At 43.7% G+C, this 17,642-nt stretch overlaps 1 protein-coding gene across 1 annotated transcript in view; it reads right to left on the bottom strand.

Moving 5' to 3' along the window:
• The window catches only part of FAF1 (Fas associated factor 1), a 700,642-nt gene that overhangs the window by 94,211 nt on the left and 588,789 nt on the right, over positions 1–17,642 (bottom strand). Inside the window, exons 16-17 of the mRNA XM_053693495.1 lie at positions 13,644–13,724; positions 13,432–13,509 (exon numbers count right to left, since the gene is read on the bottom strand). Coding sequence (XP_053549470.1) covers positions 13,432–13,509; positions 13,644–13,724 — 159 coding nt within the window. The remainder of the gene's footprint in view (positions 1–13,431; positions 13,510–13,643; positions 13,725–17,642) is intronic.

The following is a 17,642-nucleotide window of genomic DNA, read 5'->3' as shown; positions in this document are numbered from 1 at the left end:
AACAACCAGTGCCCCCCTCATATCTGTCACCCCACAACCAGTGCCCCCATCTTATCTGTCACCCCACAACCAGTGCCTCATCATATCTGTCACCCCACAACCAGAGCTCCCATCAAATGTGCCACCCAACAACCAGTAGTCCTATTATATCTGTCACCCCACAACCAGTTCTCCCATCATATGTGTCACCCCACAACCAGTGCTCCCATCATATGTCACCCCACAACCAGTGCTCCCATCATATCTGTCACCCCACAACCAGTGCCCCCATCATATATGACTCCCCGCAACCAGTGTCCCCATCATATGTACTACACCAAAGTCAGTGCTCCCATCTAGTGTGTCACCCAACAACCAGTGCTCCCATCATATATCCCAGCTCACAACCAGTGATTTCATCATATATGCAACCCCACAACCAGTGCCCCCATCATATCTGCAATAGAAAAGAGAAGTGTTGTGAGTGCTAGCTTAAAGGTATTTAGCTATCTATTCCTGCATGGGATCACTAATTCCTCAAAAATCAGAATTTATGCTTACCTGATAAATTACTTTCTCTTGCGTGTATCCAGTCCACGGCGTCATCCTTTACTTGTGGGATATTCTCATTCCCTACAGGAAGTGGCAAAGAGAGCACACAGCAGAGCTGTCCATATAGCTCCCCCTCTAGCTCCGCCCCCAGTCATTCGACCGAAGGTTAGGAGAAAAAGGAGAAACCATAGGGTGCAGTGGTGACTGTAGTTTAAACAAAAAAATTATTTACCTGACTTAATTACCAGGGCGGGCCGTGGACTGGATACACCGCAAGAGAAAGTAATTTATCAGGTAAGCATAAATTCTGTTTTCTCTTGCAAGGTGTATCCAGTCCACGGCTTCATCTTTTACTTGTGGGATACCAATACCAAAGCTTTAGGACACGGATGAAGGGAGGGAACAAGACAGGTACCTTAAACGGAAGGCACCACTGCTTGCAAAACCTTTCTCCCAAAAATAGCCTCCGAAGAAGCAAAAGTATTGAATTTATAAAATTTGGCAAAAGTATGCAGTGAGGACCAAGTAGCTGCCTTACAAATCTGTTCAACAGAAGCCTCATTCTTGAAAGCCCATGTGGAAGCCACAGCTCTGGTAGAATGAGCAGTAATTCGTTCAGGAGGCTGCTGGCCAGCAGTCTCGTAAGCCAACCTGATGATGCTTTTCAGCCAGAAGGAAAGAGAGGTAGCAGTCGCTTTCTGACCTCTCCTACCAGAATAAATGACAAATAAGGATGATGTTTGTCTGAAGTCTTTAGTTGCTTGTAAATAGAATTTTAAAGCACGAACCACATCAAGATTGTGTAGCAGGCGTTCCTTCTTTGAAGATGGGTTAGGACACAGAGAAGGAACTATTATTTCCTGGTTAATATTCTTGTTAGAAACAACCTTAGGAAGACCAGGTTTGGTACGCAAAACAACCTTATCTGCGTGAAACACCAGGTAAGGTGAATCACACTGTAAAGCAGACAATTCTGAAACTCTTCGAGCAGAAGATATAGCTACCAAAAACAGAACTTTCCAAGATAATAACTTAATATCTATGGAATGTAAAGGTTCAAACGGAACCCCTTGAAGAACTGAAAGAACTAGATTTAGACTCCATGGCGGAGCCACAGGTTTATAAACAGGCTTGATTCTGACTAGAGCCTGAGCAAACGCTTGAACGTCTGGTACCTCTGCCAGACGCTTGTGTAAGAGAATAGACAGAGCAGATATCTGTCCCTTTAAGGAACTAGCTGACAATCCTTTCTCCAATCCTTCTTGGAGAAAAGACAATATTCTGGGAATCCTAATCTTACTCCATGAGTAACCCTTGGATTCACACCAACAAAGATATTTTTGCCATATCTTATGGTAGATTTTCCTAGTGACAGGCTTTCTAGCCTGAATCAGAGTATCTATAACTGACTCAGAGAAACCACGCTTTGATAGAATTAAGCGTTCAATCTCCAAGCAGTCAGACGCAGAGAAACTAGATTTGGATGCTTGAATGGACCCTGTATTAGAAGATCCTGCCTCATTGGCAGTGTCCATGGTGGAACAGATGACATGTCCACTAGGTCTGCATACCAAGTCCTGCGTGGCCACGCAGGCGCTATCAGAATCAGCGAAGCCTTCTCCTGCTTGATTCTGGCGACCAGACAAGGGAGAAGAGGAAACGGTGGAAAGACATAAGCCAGATTGAAGGACCAAGGCGCTGCTAGAGCATGTATCAATACAGCCTTGGGGTCCCTGGACTTGGATCCGTAGAGAGGAAGTTTGGTGTTCTGACGGGACGCCATCAGATCCAATTCTGGAGTGCCCCATAGCTGAGTCAGCTGAGCAAAAACCTCCGGGTGGAGTTCCCACTCCCCCGGGTGAAAAGTCAACTTCCCAGTTGTCCACTCCTGGGATGTGAATTGCTGAGAGATGGCAGGAGTGATCCTCCGCCCACCTGATTATTTTGGTGACTTCCTTCATCGCTAAGGAACTCTTCATTTCCCCCTGATGATTGATGTAAGCTGCAGTCGTGATGTTGTCCGACTGAAATCTGATGAATTTGGCCGCAGCTAGTTGAGGCCATGCCTGAAGCACATTGAATATCGCTCTCAGTTCCAAAATGTTTATCGGGAGATGAGATTCTTCCCGAGACCATAAGCCCTGAGCTTTCAGGGAGTCCCAGACTGCACCCCAGCCTTACAGACTGGCATCGGTCGTTACAATGATCCATTCTGGTCTGCGGAAACATGTTCCCTGAGACAGATGATCCTGAGACAACCACCAGAGAAGAGAGTCTCTGGTCCCCTGGTCCAATTGTATCTGAGGAGACAAGTCTGCGTAATCCCCATTCCACTGTTTGAGCATGCACAGTTGCAGTGGTCTGAGATGTATTCGAGCAAAAGGGACTATGTCCATTGCCGCTACCATTAATCCGATTGCCTCCATGCACTGAGCTACAGATGGCTGAGGAGTGGAATGAAGTACTCGGCAAGTAGTTAAAAGCTTTAACTTTCTGACCTCCGTCAGAAATATCTTCATTTCTACCGAATCTATTAGTGTTCCCAGGAAGGGAACCCTTGTGAACGGGGACAGAGAACAGTTTTTGATGTTCACCTTCCAACCGTAAGACCTAAGAAAGGCCAGTACAATCTCCATGTGAGCCTTGGCTCTGGCAAAAGATGACGCCTGAATTAGGATGTCGTCTAGGTAAGGCGCTACTGCTATGCCCCGTGGTCTTAGCACCGCCAGAAGGGAACCTAGCACCTTTGTGAAAATTCTGGGAGCAGTGGCCAAACCGAAAGGAAGAGCCACGAACTGGTAATGCTTGTCCAGAAAAGCGAACCTGAGAAACTGGTGATGATCTTTGTGGATAGGGATATGTAGGTACGCATCCTTTAAATCCACGGTAGTCATATATTGACTTCCTGGATCATTGGTAAGATTGTCCGAATGGTCTACATCTTGAATGATGGGACTCTGAGGAATTTGTTTAGAATTTTTAGATCCAGGATTGGTCTGAACGTTCCCTCTTTTTTGGGGACCACAAACAGGTTTGAGTAAAAGCCCATTCCTTGATCTGCAATTGGAACTGGACATATCACTCCCATCGTGAGTAGATCTTCTACACAGCGTAAGAACGCCTCTTTCTTTGTCTGGTCTGAAGACAGACGAGAAATGTGAAACCTTCCCCTTGAAGGGGATTCTTTGAATTCTAGAAGATATCCCTGGGTAACAATCTCTACTGCCCAGGGATCGTGAACATCTCTTGCCCAAGCCTGAGCGAAGAGAGAGAGTCTACCCCCTACCAGATCCAGTCAAGGATCGGGGGCTACCCCTTCATGCTGTCTTAGTAGCAGCTGCAGGCTTCTTGGCCTGTTTACCCTTGTTCCAGCCCTGTAAAGGCTTCCAGGTTGCCTTGGGCTGTGAAGCGCTACCCTCTTGCTTTGCAACTGTAGAGGCTGAAGCGGGACCGTTCCTGAAGTTACGAAAGGAACGAAAATTAGCTTTGTTTTTAGCCCTAAAGGGCCTATCCTGAGGGAGAGTATGGCCCTTTCCCCTGGTGATTTCTGAAATAATCTCTTTCAATTCTGGAAAGGAACGAAAATTAGCTTTGTTTTTAGCCCTAAAGGGCCTATCCTGAGGGAGAGTATGGCCCTTTCCCCTGGTGATTTCTGAAATAATCTCTTTCAATTCTGGCCCGAAAAGGGTCTTGCCCTTGAAAGGGATATTTAGTAATTTGGATTTTGACGACACATCGGCCGACCATGACTTGAGCCAAAGTGCTCTGTGCGCCATAATGGCGAAACCTGATTTTTTTTGCCGCTAACTTAGCCAATTGCAAAGCGGCATCTGTGATAAAAGAATTAGCTAGCTTTAGAGCTTTAATTCTATCCATGACTTCGTCATATGAGGTCTCCCTCTGGAGCGACTCCTCGAGCTCCTCAAACCAAAAAGCTGCTGCAGTAGTTATAGGAATAATGCAGGCAATGGGTTGGAGAAGGAAACCTTGTTGAACAAAAATTTTCTTCAGTAAACCTTCTAACTTTTTATCCATAGGATCTTTAAAAGCACAACTGTCATCAATTGGAATAGTTGTGCGCTTAGCCAGTGTAGAAACTGCCCCCTCTACCTTAGGGACCGTCTGCCACGAGTCCCGCCTGCGGTCAGTTATGGGGAACATTTTCTTAAAAATAGGGGGGGGGGGGGGGGAACAAAAGGCACACCTGGTCTCTCCCACTCCCTAGAAACAATGTCCGCTACCCTTTTAGGGATCGGAAACAAATCAGTGTATACCGGGACTTCTAGGTATTTGTCCATCTTACACAATTTCTCTGGAACCACCATAGGGTCACAATTATCCAGAGTGGATAAAACCTCCCTAAGCAATACGCGGAGGTGTTCCAATTTAAATTTAAACGCTAGTGAATCTGATTCTGCCCGCTGAGAAACCTTTCCTGAGTCGGAAATTTCTCCCTCAGACATCAAATCCCTCACCGCCACTTCAGAGTGTTGTGAGGGTAACAAATCTAACACCACATTCACTTTACCCTTCCGTAGAGTGGCCCTGCTGCCAGAGCCGGCAAAGAGAATGACTGGGGGGCGGAGCTAGAGGGGGAGCTATATGGACAGCTCTGCTGTGTGCTCTCTTTGCCACTTCCTATAGGGAATGAGAATATCCCACAAGTAAAGGATGAAGCCGTGGACTGGATACACCTTGCAAGAGAAATCTCCACTTTCAATACTCTCCTCCGCCCTCCCCCACTTCCTAATACAACTTCTCTGTCAGCTCAAGACTTTGCCAGTTACTTCATTAAAAAAATTGACTCCATCAGACATGAAATCAGCTCTCAACATAATTCCATTCTCTCCCCCCCTCAAATGCTCTCAATCAACCACAACCCTCATAACCTGAAACTTAGTTCATTCTCCCCTGTTACTGAGGAAGACGTTTCGGCACTTATACTGCGCTCTCACCTCACTACCTGTCCCCTTGACCCTATCCCCTCACAGCTACTCCCCTCCCTCTCTGCTACCCTTAACCCTATACTAACACACATTTTCAACCTCTCCCTCAGCACTGGTACATTTCCCTCATCGATGAAACATGCACTGGTCACACCTATCCCTAAAAAACCCTCCCTTGATCCTACCTCCCCATCCAACTACCGCCCTATTTCCCTCCTCCCTCTTGCGTCAAAGCTTCTCGAAAAACTAGTATATGCACGCCTATCCCATTTACTTACGTTAAACTCCCTTCTTGACCCGCTGCAATCTGGATTTCGTCTCTATCACTCCACAGAGACAGCTATTGTTAAGGTCACCAACGACCTACTTACAGCAAAATCAAAAGGCCACTTCTCTCTGCTTATTCTCCTTGATCTTGACACTGTCGACCACCCTCTTTTGCTCCAAACCCTCCAATCCTTCGGCATCTGTGACACAGCCCTGTCGTGGCTCTCTTCCTACCTGTCAAACCGTACCTTTAGTGTAGCCTTCTCTGGGGCCTCCTCTGCCCCGTCACCACTTTCTGTCGGAGTACCAAAAGGCTCTGTCCTCGGTCCCCTTCTCTTCTCAATCTATACGTCATCACTAGGTTCCCTAATTAAGTCCCACAGTTTCCAATATCATTTGTATGCCGATGACACCCAAATCTACTTCTCTTCACCAGACCTATCTCCTTCCTTGCTAACCGGTGTCACTAACTGTCTTTCTCACATCTCTTCCTGGATGTCCTCTCACTACTTCAAGCTAAATCTCTCCAAAACTGAGCTCCTCATTTTCCCCCCTTCTTCCAAAATCTCCACCCCTAATACCTCTATAACTGTCGACAACTCCATCATTACCCCTACCCCGCATGCCCGATGTCTTGGGGTCACATTTGACTCAGATCTTTTCTTCACTTCTCACATTCAGTCCTTGGCTAAAGCCTGCCGCTTCCACCTTAAAAACATCTCCAAAATTAGACACTTCCTTACACAAGACACAACTAAGATTTTAATCCACTCTCTCATTCTTTCCCGCTTTGATTACTGCAACTCTGTCTTCTCTGGTCTCCCCACCTGCCGCCTAGCTCCTTTACAATCCATAATGAATGCCTCTGCCAGACCCATCATCCTTACACGTCGCTCTTCATCTGCTGCTCCTCTCTGCCAATCCCTTCAATGGCTTCCTCTTGCCTCTAGGATCAAACACAAAATTCTCACTCTGACATACAAAGCCCTCAAACTGCACTGCTCCCCCCTACATCTCAGACCTTGTCTCCAGATACTCTCCCTCCCATCCCCTTCGCTCTGCTCATGACCTCCTACTCTCCTGCTTTCTGGTTACCTCATCGCACTCCCATTTACAGGACTTCTCCAGAATGGCTTCCATCTTGTTGAACTCTCTGCCTCGCCCCACAAGACTCTCCCCTAGTTTTGAAAGCTTCAAGCGCTCCCTAAAGACTCTACTGTTCAGGGATGCATACAACCTATGCTAACCTTTCTTTATACCAGTTCCACTCCTCCATTGCTATCCCTTGAACCCCCTTAAGTCCAGCTGTCTGTAGATCACCTTCTTAAAAACTAATTACAACAGTGCAACTCTTGGCAGGGCCCTCTACCCATTTGATCCCTTTAATTGTTTTGTTGTACTACCCTCTGTTTACAGCGCTGCGGAATCTGTTGGTGCTCTACAAATAACCGATAATAATAATAAAAATGATCCAATAGTGTGTAAAAAAGAAAGGTGTGTGGAACAGAAGCGCTCCTAAGAAACAGAGCTTACCCTCATCATATATGCAACCCCACAACCAGTGCCTCATCATATTTGTCACCCTAAAAGCAGTGCTCCCATCATATATGCCACCCCACAAGCATTGCTCCCATCATATCTGTCAACCCACAACTAGTGCTTCCATCATATGTCTCTCCACAACCAGTGCTCCCATCATATGTGTCACCCCCACAACCAGTGCCCCATCATATCTGTCACCCCACAACCAGTGCCCCATCATATCTATCAGCCCACAACCAGTGCTCCCATCGCATATGCCACTCCACAACCAGCGCTCCCATCATATATGACAGCCCACAAACAGTGCCTCGTCATATGCGCCACCCCACAACCAGTGCTCCCATCATAAGTTCCACCCCACAACCAGTGCCCCCATCATAAGTGCCACCCCACAACCAGTGCCCCATTATATCTGTCACTCCACAACCAGTGCCCTCATCATATATGCCACCCCACAACCAGTGCTCCCCTTATATATGCCACCCCACCAGTGCCCTCATCATATATGACACCCACAACCAGTGCCCTCACCATATATACAACCCCACAACCAGTGCCTCACCATATCTGTCATCCCACAACCAGTGCCTCATAATATCTGTCACCCCACAACCAGTGCTCACATCATATGTGCCATCCAACAACCAGTGCTCCCATTATATCTGTCACCCCACAACCAGTGCCCCATCATATCTGTCACCCCACAACCAGTGCCTCATCATATCTGTCACCTTACAACCAGTGCTTCCATTACATCTGTCACCCCACAATCAGTACCTCATCATATCTGTCACCCCACAACCTGTGCCCTCATCATATATGCCACCCCTCAAACAGTGCCTCATCATATGTGTCACCCCACAACCAGTGCCTTCATCATATATGCCACCCCAAAACCAGTGCCCCCATCATATCTGACTCCCCACAACCAGGGTCCCCATCATATGTACCCCACCAAAGTCAGTGCTCCCATCTAGTGTGTCACCCAACAACCAGTGCCCCCATCATATATGCCAGCCCACAACCAGTGCTCTCATCATATATGCAACCCCACAACCAGTGCCCCCATCATATCTGTCAACCCACAACCTGTGCTCCAATTATATTTGTAACCCCACAACCAGTGCCCCCATCATATCTGTCACCCCACAACCAGTGCCTCATATCTGTCAATCCACAATCAGTGCCCTCATCATATCTGTCACCCCACAACCAGTGCCTCATCATATCTGCTCCCATCATATGTGCCACCCCACAACCAGTGCTCCCATCACGTGTCACCTCACAACCAGTGCTCCCATCACGTGTCACCTCACAACCAGTGCTCCCATCATATATGCCACCCCACAACCAGAGCTCCCATCATATATGCAACCTCAAAACCAGTGCACCCATCATATGTACCACCCCACAACCCCCAACCAGTGCTCCCATCATATATGCAACCCCACAAACAGTGCCTCATCATATGTGTCATCCCACAACCAGTGCTCCCATCATAAGTGCCACCCCACAACGAGTGCCCAATCATATATGCTACCCCACAACCAGTACCCCATCATATCTGTCACTCCACAACCAGTGCCCTCATCATATATGCCACCCCACAACCAGTGCCCTCACCATATATACAACTCCACAACCAGTGCCTCCTAATATCTGTCACCCCACAACCAGTGCTCCCATCATATGTGCCACCCAACAACCAGTGCTCCCATTATATATGCCACCCCACAACCAGTGCTCCCATCATATGTGCCACCCAACAACCAGTGCTCCCATTATATATGCCACCCCACAACCAGTGCCTCACCATATCTGTCACCCCACAACCAGTGCCCTCATCATATATGCCACCCCACAACCAGTGCCTCATCATATGTCACCTTACAACCAGTGCTTCCATTACATCTGTCACCCCACAACCAGTGCCTCATCATATCTGTCACCCCACAACCAGTGCCCTCATCATATATGCCAACCCACAACCAGTGCTCCCATCATATGTGCCACCCCACAACCAGTGCTCCCATCACGTGTCACCTCACAACCAGTGCTCCCATCATATGCATCACCCCCACAACCAGTGCTCCCATCATATTTGTCTCCCCACAACCAGTGCTCCCATTATATATGTCACCCCACAACCAGTGCTCTCATCATATATTTCACCCCACAACCAGTGCCACCATCATATCTGTCACCCCACAACCAGTGCCCTCATCATATATGCCACGCCACAACCAGTGCCTCATCATATGTCACCTTACAACCAGAGCTCCCATTATATCTGTCACCTCACAACCAGTGCCCCCATCATATCTGTCACCCCACAACCAGTGCCCTCATCATATCTGGTACCCCACAACCAGTGCAACCCTCATATGTACAACTCCACAACCAATGCTCCCCTCATATGTGCCACCCCACAACCAGTGCCCTCATCATATGTGCCACCCCACAACCAGTGCCCTCATCATATATGCCACCCCACAACCTGTGCCCCCATCATATCTGTCACCCCACAACCAGTGTCCTCATCATATCTGTCACCCCACAACTAGTGCTCCCATCATATGTGCCACCCCACAACCAGTGCACCCATCATATCTGTCACCCCACAACCAGTGCTCCCATCGTATCTGTCACCCCACAACCAGTGCTCCCATCATATGCATCTTTGCTTTGATCATTGTTTTGCAAGCAGCTGTTTCTCCTTGTTTTGACATTTTCCTGCCGGCTGCAATAACAGATGCTACTTTATTTACCGCACTTGCTCAATTATATTGCAGAACGATAAACAGTAGCTCATTACTGTGCTTTTCTTTGTTTGAAGAATCCCTGTCTCCCTGATGTAGCCAGTTCCCCTATGACGCTGTCACAAAACCGAGAAACACAATGCCTTTATCAGAGCAATGGACCAACTAAAAAAAAAAAAAACAATTAGAAGATGCTCAGTGTTTATAAGTCCTGCATCTGAACAACCAACTCTCTGCTCGGCATAAAGGAGGATACCGCACTCACTGAATAGATCAATAGCCATTTCAAATATATGGAATGAACAAAAAGCCCTTATGTAAGCAAACACAGCTCTACAACAATACAGTATGGGTAATCCCTGAAATTCAACGGGAGCATTCTTTACTAAACAGTATTGTTAAAATGCACTTTTGTTGTGCAAAGCAAATACGTCTTTATTATTCTCGTTACTGAACACTGTATAAAAAGAATAGAGGTTCGGCTGCACTTTCCAACCAAGACTGTTTTTCGTCTTTTATGTAGGAAAATATAGTTTCCAAACAGCAATTGTGCTGTGGTTTGGTTATTAAAGGTAGGGCAACAGAATAAATGCAGCTACAGAGAATACCTGTTTGTTTTACTTGGAACTATTGCTTAATATCCAAAGAAACATAAAGGAATATACATCTACACAATGCAGGCCATCCCCACAACAGCTTGTTCACAGTAAGGGAGGTTTACACAAGCCAATTATTTTATACGCTGCCTTCCCTAGTAGATTAGCTCAATGCCCCCAACTTGTCCCCTGTCACAGTAGCTTTTCATATTAAAAAAAATAAATAAATGATGGTCGCCACATTTTAGTACAAAACAGATGTCCATTTGTAAGTTGTTAATTACTAACAATTTTATCTGTAGATCAGTCCGAAGAGATTTCAATTCTCGTTTTTTTTTTCTTTCAGAAAAAAGCACAAGGAAATAATTACTAAAGGTTTTTAGAAGAATCCAGTTACGTTTGACTTTTGCCGGGTTCAGCAGGTCTCAGAGGAAGAACGCTGTTCAGACCGCACAAAGTGAAATGTACAGCGATATTTGAATGTCTGCACTTGGCATAATTCTCTTTAGTAAATGTAATACTTTTTAATAGACCAATGTATTAATAAAGCGAGGTGTTTTTTTTTTTACTTTTATTCAACAAAGGAAAAAAACATGCCAAAAAAAGAAAATGCTGCAGATTTCACAGTATTTTATTACTATATTTTTGTTTGCAATATAGTTGTGTTTAACTACGGCAAAGGGGTTAAACACATAATCATCTGCATAGCAGCAATGTATTATGTGATGAGCCAGTGAGAAGAAGCGCATATGAACCGCCACCAATCGGATGCTAGCTCCCGGTAGTGCATTGCTGAGTCTACCTAGGTATGCTTTTTAATAAAGGATACCGAGAGAACAAAGTAAAATTGATATCGGAAATTAAAATTTAAAAAGTCTCTTTAAAATATGTGTCCTACCTGAACCGTGAGAGTTTAATTTTTATGTTGTTCTTTTAAATGGACATAATACTTATATGCTAAATTACTTGAAAGTGATGCAGCATAACTGTAAAAAGCTGACATGAATATATCACCTGGACATCTCTATGTAAAAAAGGAAGATATTTTACCTTAAAATGTCTTCAGCTCACCAGAGTAAGTGCTCTGTGAACAGTTATGCTTCAGCTACAGTCCAGCTGCAGGTAGGAAAAACAAAAAACAATAGCCAATCAGCATCAGCAGTGCTGAGGTCATGCTTTGCTTTGCTGTGATCTCATTAAATTTCACTGAAATCTTGTGAAATTTCATAGTAAACTTCCTTAAACTTAATAGGGAAACATGATTGTGCTTGCACATGCCAGATGCACGCTCCCTTGCAAGTCCTAGGGCTAATATTCTGATTGGTTGCTTAAAGTCTCTTTACAGTGGGGTGTGAATACTTATGTTGAGGTAAAATATCTTACAATTTTATATAGAGATGTTCAGGTGATATTTTCTAGTCGGCTTTTTATAGTTATTCATCATCACTTTCAAGTGCTTCAACATTTGGGTATCGTGTCCCTTTTAAGCTTTATCTTCTGATAAAGAGACCTTTCACATGAAGAAAAGCCCATGGTGTACAAAAGTTTATTAACACATTACTCCATTAAAAGCATCACAATGTACTAAAAATAGTATTCTTTGCCTGGGGGCTAATCAAAATAAATTTGACATTACTGGAACTGCAGCGCTTATAAAGATCTGCTGATATGTTTATATTACAGCTTAGATTTATTAATATAGGGATCTTATTATTGCTATGATGTAAATGACTGTTAATGGAGTTGATTGTCATATGCTACGGTTTATTTATTGTCATTATAGCTTAAATTTTCCTGTACGCTCCTAAAAAGCTAACAGATCTAGCGGCAACAATGCAAACTTTCCCACAAGGTCATATGATAACTGACTAAAATGTATCTGAGCGTTACACTACGCCACTTTTTTACAGTTCCTTATTTGCAATGCCCATAATTTATTGGTAGTAACACTATAACATTTAGAAACATCTTCAGATAACCAAGGAAGCTCCACTAGGATTATAGCAACACACTAGGACATCGGCTATCTGTATTACAAGCCCTCTCACATTATAGTTTCATGGGTCCTCTCATAATATACGCTATGGCCATGCAGTTCGCGGCCGGAGCTGCAGACATGTGCTGATCAAGCTCACATATTCCAGTCTCTCACTCAAGATAAAATATGACCTTATCTTTATTCTACTATCCCACATTAAAATCCTCCATATAGTCCCCCTGATGTCTAAGTCTTATCAAGACAGGCTTTTTAGCCGGCTAATGGATTGCATCGTTGACAAGGATAGAAAAGCAATATTCACATTACAATCTAATTCAGTCACTTTTATTAAATATGTACTTTGGACTAGTCTAGCTCTTAGTAGGTTTGCCACCGTATTGTGTTTGTCTAAATTTCTGCAGGTTAAAAGTTGTTAAACTTGTTATAATTTGTTCCCCCTTTTTTATGATCTTTTTCTTGCACAGTACTATTTCTAAACATTACTTGTGTACTCAGTACAGTACACTTTAGCATAATATTACAGAGAAAATGTAAGGACAATTGTAACTCTCTATGCCTCTATTTGTTCACCAAATATGAAGGGAATATTTGATGTAAAGCTAGCATTTCTTGATGTTTGTTTAACTGTCTCTTTTGTTCTTAATTAAAAAAATAAAGAGAGTATTCTTTGTGGGATCAATACAGAATAGCCCATTTTCCCGTTACCCACAGAATTACGTTTTTCACACAGTACTGTGATCCCAAAGGGATCAAAATCAGGATGACATAAATGTAGAACACAATCATATTACCTCTCTCTCCTCTTCCTGTTCCTTCCGTATTTGTTCTAGGCGACATTGTTCCGCCATTTCTTTCTCCTGGGCTTCTCTCTGTAGAAAATATTCCATTTTGTAACTAGTGAGCCCCTCTGTATATCTTATTTTACCATTCAAACAATATGCTTTCTATTTAACATACAATTGTCTGCATTTAAAGAAAGCAAGACCATGATCATTTCACTTACCTTGGCACGATCTGCTTCTAGGGACAAACGATATGCCTCATCTTGCTCACGTTTCACATTTTCCCTGGCTTCTCGTTCATCCTAAACACAAGGTCCTAATGTTAGTCTCATTAATTTTCCAAAAAGTGTTTAATATAGCGTTTAATAAAATCACATCATATGTGTCAAAGTAATAAAGTCCTAAAAGACGCTGTGGTTAAAGGGACATTAAAGAGATAGGAAAGTCAAATTAAACTTGCATGATTCAGATAGAGCATGTCATTTTTAAGACACTTTTAAATTAACTTCTATCTTCAAATGTGTTTTGTTCTCTTGGTATCCCTTGTTGAAAAAGAATACACACATCCTACCCCACAATGGTTAAGAAAATAATTAATCAAATTTGATAATAGAAGTAAATTGGAAAGTTGTTTGAAATTGTATGTTTTATCCAAATCATGAAAGAAAATGTTGGGGTTTCCTGTCCCTTTAAACATCCTATTTTTCTCTGTTACAAATAAAAAATACATTTTAAAATGTATTTGAAAAACAAATGTTTCTATTCTGCCAGTGGAGTTATCTATCCCTGGGTCAAAACCACACTTTATTAGTTTCAAAAGCAATTTGAAAACCTTGAAACAAAATTTCTATTCTTTTTTTTAAACTGGATTTCTTGGTTTGTCCCCTTTAGAGACTGTCCGTTTAAAACAACGCCATTGTGTCGTAAACTATTTTAGCTTTTACACCTGCAAAAATATAAAATGCCCAAACAAATGCCATTAAAGGGATAGAAAGGTCAAAACAGAAATGTGCATTGCAATTTGAAATTGAAGCATTTTTGCAATTAACTTCCATTAGCAAAAAAGCTTCTAGTAAAAGTTATTACTGGTTTACAGCAGAATAACAGAATTTATGCTTACCTGATAAATTTATTTCTCTTGTAGTGTATCCAGTCCACGGATCATCCATTACTTATGGAATATATTCTCCTTCCCAACAGGAAGCTGCAAGAGTCCACCCACAGCAAAGCTGCTATATAGCTCCTCCCCTAACTGCCATATTCAGTCATTCGACCGAAAACATGCAGAGAAAGGAAAAACCATAGGGTGCAGTGGTGACTGTAGTTCAAATGAAAAAATTACCTGCCTTAAAGTGACAGGGCGGGCCGTGGACTGGATACACTACAAGAGAAATAAATTTATCAGGTAAGCATAAATTATGTTTTCTCTTGTTAAGTGTATCCAGTCCACGGATCATCCATTACTTATGGAATACCAATACCAAAGCTAAAGTACACGGATGATGGGAGGGACAAGGCAGGTACTTAAACGGAAGTTACCACTGCCTGTAAAAAACCCTTTCTCCCAAAAATAGCCTCAGAAGAAGCAAGGTATCAAATTTGTTAAATTTGAAAAGTATGAAGCGCAGACCAAGACTCCGTCTTGTAAATCTGTTCAACAGAAGCCACATTTAAAAAAGGCCCAAGTGAAAACCACAGCTCTAGTAGAATGAGCTGTAATCCCTTCAGGAGGCTGCTGTCCAGCAGTCTCATAAGCTAAATGAATTATGCTTTTTAACCAAAAAGACAGAGAGGCTGCTGAAGTCTTTTGACCTCTCCTCTGTCCAGAATAGACAACAAACAAGGTGAACGTTTGATGAAAACTGTAGTAGCTTGTAAGTAAAACTTTAAAGCACAAACCACGTCCAATATTGTGTAATAGACGTTCCTTCTTTGAGGAAGGATTAGGATACAAGCATGGAACAACTATCTCTTGAGTGATGTACTTGCTAGATACCACCTTAGGAAAAAACCCAGGTTGGTACGCAGGACTACCTTATCCGTACGAAGGACCAGATAAGGAGAATCACATTGTAACACAGATAACTTGGAGACTCTACGAGTCGAGGAATTAGCTACCCAAAAGGAACTTTCCAAGATAAAGATTGATATCTATGGAACAAAAAAGGTTCAAACGGAACTTCTTGAAGAACCTTAAGAATCAGGTTTAAGCTCCATGGCGGAGCAACAGTTTTAAACACAGGCTTGGATCTAACCAAAGCCTGACCAAATGCCTGAACGTCTAGAATACCTGCCAGACGCTTGTGCAAAAAAATAGACAGAGTAAAAATCTGTCCCCTTTTAAGGAATTAGCTGACAACCCTTTTCTCAAAAACATCTTGGAGAAAAGATAATATCCTGGGAATCCAGACTTTACTCCATGAGTAACCCTTGGATTCATAACAATCAGATATTTACACCATATCTATGTTCAATTTTCCTAGAGACAGGCTTTCATGTCTGTATTAAGGTATCAATGACTGACTCGGAGAAGCCATGCTTTGATAACATCAAGCGTTCAGTCTCCAGGCAGTCCATCTCAGATTTATTCTATTTAGATGGTTGAAAGGACCCTGAGGTAGAGGGACCTGTCTCAGAAGCAGAGACCGTGATGGAAAGGATGACATGTCCACCAGATCTGCATACCAGGTCCTGCGTGGCTACGCAGGCGCTGTCAAAAACACCAAAGCCCTCTCCTGCTTGGTCTTGACCTCCGGAGGAAATCCCACTCCCCCGGAAGAAAAGTCTGACGACTTAGAAAATCCACCTCCCAGTTCTCAACACCTGGGATATGGATAGCTGATAGACAAGAGTGAGTCTCTGTCCAGTGAATTATTGTAAGACTTCTAACATCGCTAGGGAACTTCTGTTCCCCCTTGATGGCTGATGTAAGCCACAGTCGTGTATATTGTCCGACTGAGTATGATGTACCTCAGAGTTGCTAACTGAGGCCAAGTCTGAAGAGCATGGAATATCACTCCCAGTTCCAGAATATTTATTAGAAGGAGGGTCTCCTCCTAAGTCCACTATCCCTGAGCCTTCAGGGAGTTCCAGACTGCATCCCAACCTAAAAGGCTGGCATCTATTGTAACAATTGTCCCATCTGACCTGCGGAAGGTCATACCCTTGGACAGATGGACCCGACATAGTCACCAGAGAAGAGAATCTCTGGTCTCTTGGTCCAGGTTTAACAGGGGGACAAATCTGTGTAATCCCCGTTCCTCTGACTGAGCATGCATAGTTGCAGCGGTCTGAAATGTAGACGTGTAAACGGTACTATGTCCCTTGCCGCTACCATTAAGCCGATTTCATTCATGTACTGAGCCACCGAAGGGCGCGGATGGGATGAAAAAACACGGCAGAAATTTAGAAACTTTGACAACCTGGACTCCGTCAGGTAAATTTTCATTTCTACAGAATCTATCAGAGTCCCTAGGAGGGAAACCCTTGAGATTGGGGATAGAGAACTCTTTCCTTGTTCACTTTCCACCCATGTGATCTCAGAAATGCCAGTACTACGTCCGTATGAGACTGGGCAATTTGGATGTTTGACGCCTGTATCAGGATGTCGTCTAAATAAGGGGCCACTTCTATGCCCCGCGGTCTAAGGACCGCCAAAGCGACCCCAGAACCTCCATAAAGATTCTTGGGGCTGTAGATATCCCAAAGGAAAGAGCTACAAACTGGTAATGCCTGTCTAGAAAGGCAAACCTGAAAAACGATGGTGATCTTTATGCATCACAATGTGAGGATAAGCATCCTTCAAATCCATTGTAGTCCTCTATTGACTCTCCTGGATCATAGTTAAGATGGTACGAATAGTTTCCATCTTAAATTACGGAATTCTGAGGAATTTGTTTAAGATCTTTAGATCCAAAATAGGTCTGAAGGTTCCCTCTCCTTGGGAACCACAAACAGATTTGAGTAAAAACTCTGTCCCTGTTCCTCTCTTGGAACTGGATGGATCTCGTACACAATGTAAGAATGCCTCCTTCTTTATCTGGTTTGCAGATAATTGTGAAAGGCGAAATCTCCCCTTTTTTTGGGGGGGAATCTTTGAAATCCAGAAGATATCTCTGGGATATAAATTCCAATGCCTAGGGATCCTGGGCATCTCTTGCCCACGCCTGAGCGAAGAATGAAAGTCTGCCCCCTATAGGATCCGTTACCGGATAGGGGTC

Source organism: Bombina bombina, chromosome 10 (assembly GCF_027579735.1).
Source record: "Bombina bombina isolate aBomBom1 chromosome 10, aBomBom1.pri, whole genome shotgun sequence".
In the NCBI taxonomy this organism is placed as follows: domain Eukaryota; kingdom Metazoa; phylum Chordata; class Amphibia; order Anura; family Bombinatoridae; genus Bombina; species Bombina bombina.
The sequence above is the reverse complement of the archived record's forward strand: the minus strand, read 5'-3'. Positions and strand labels throughout refer to the sequence as shown.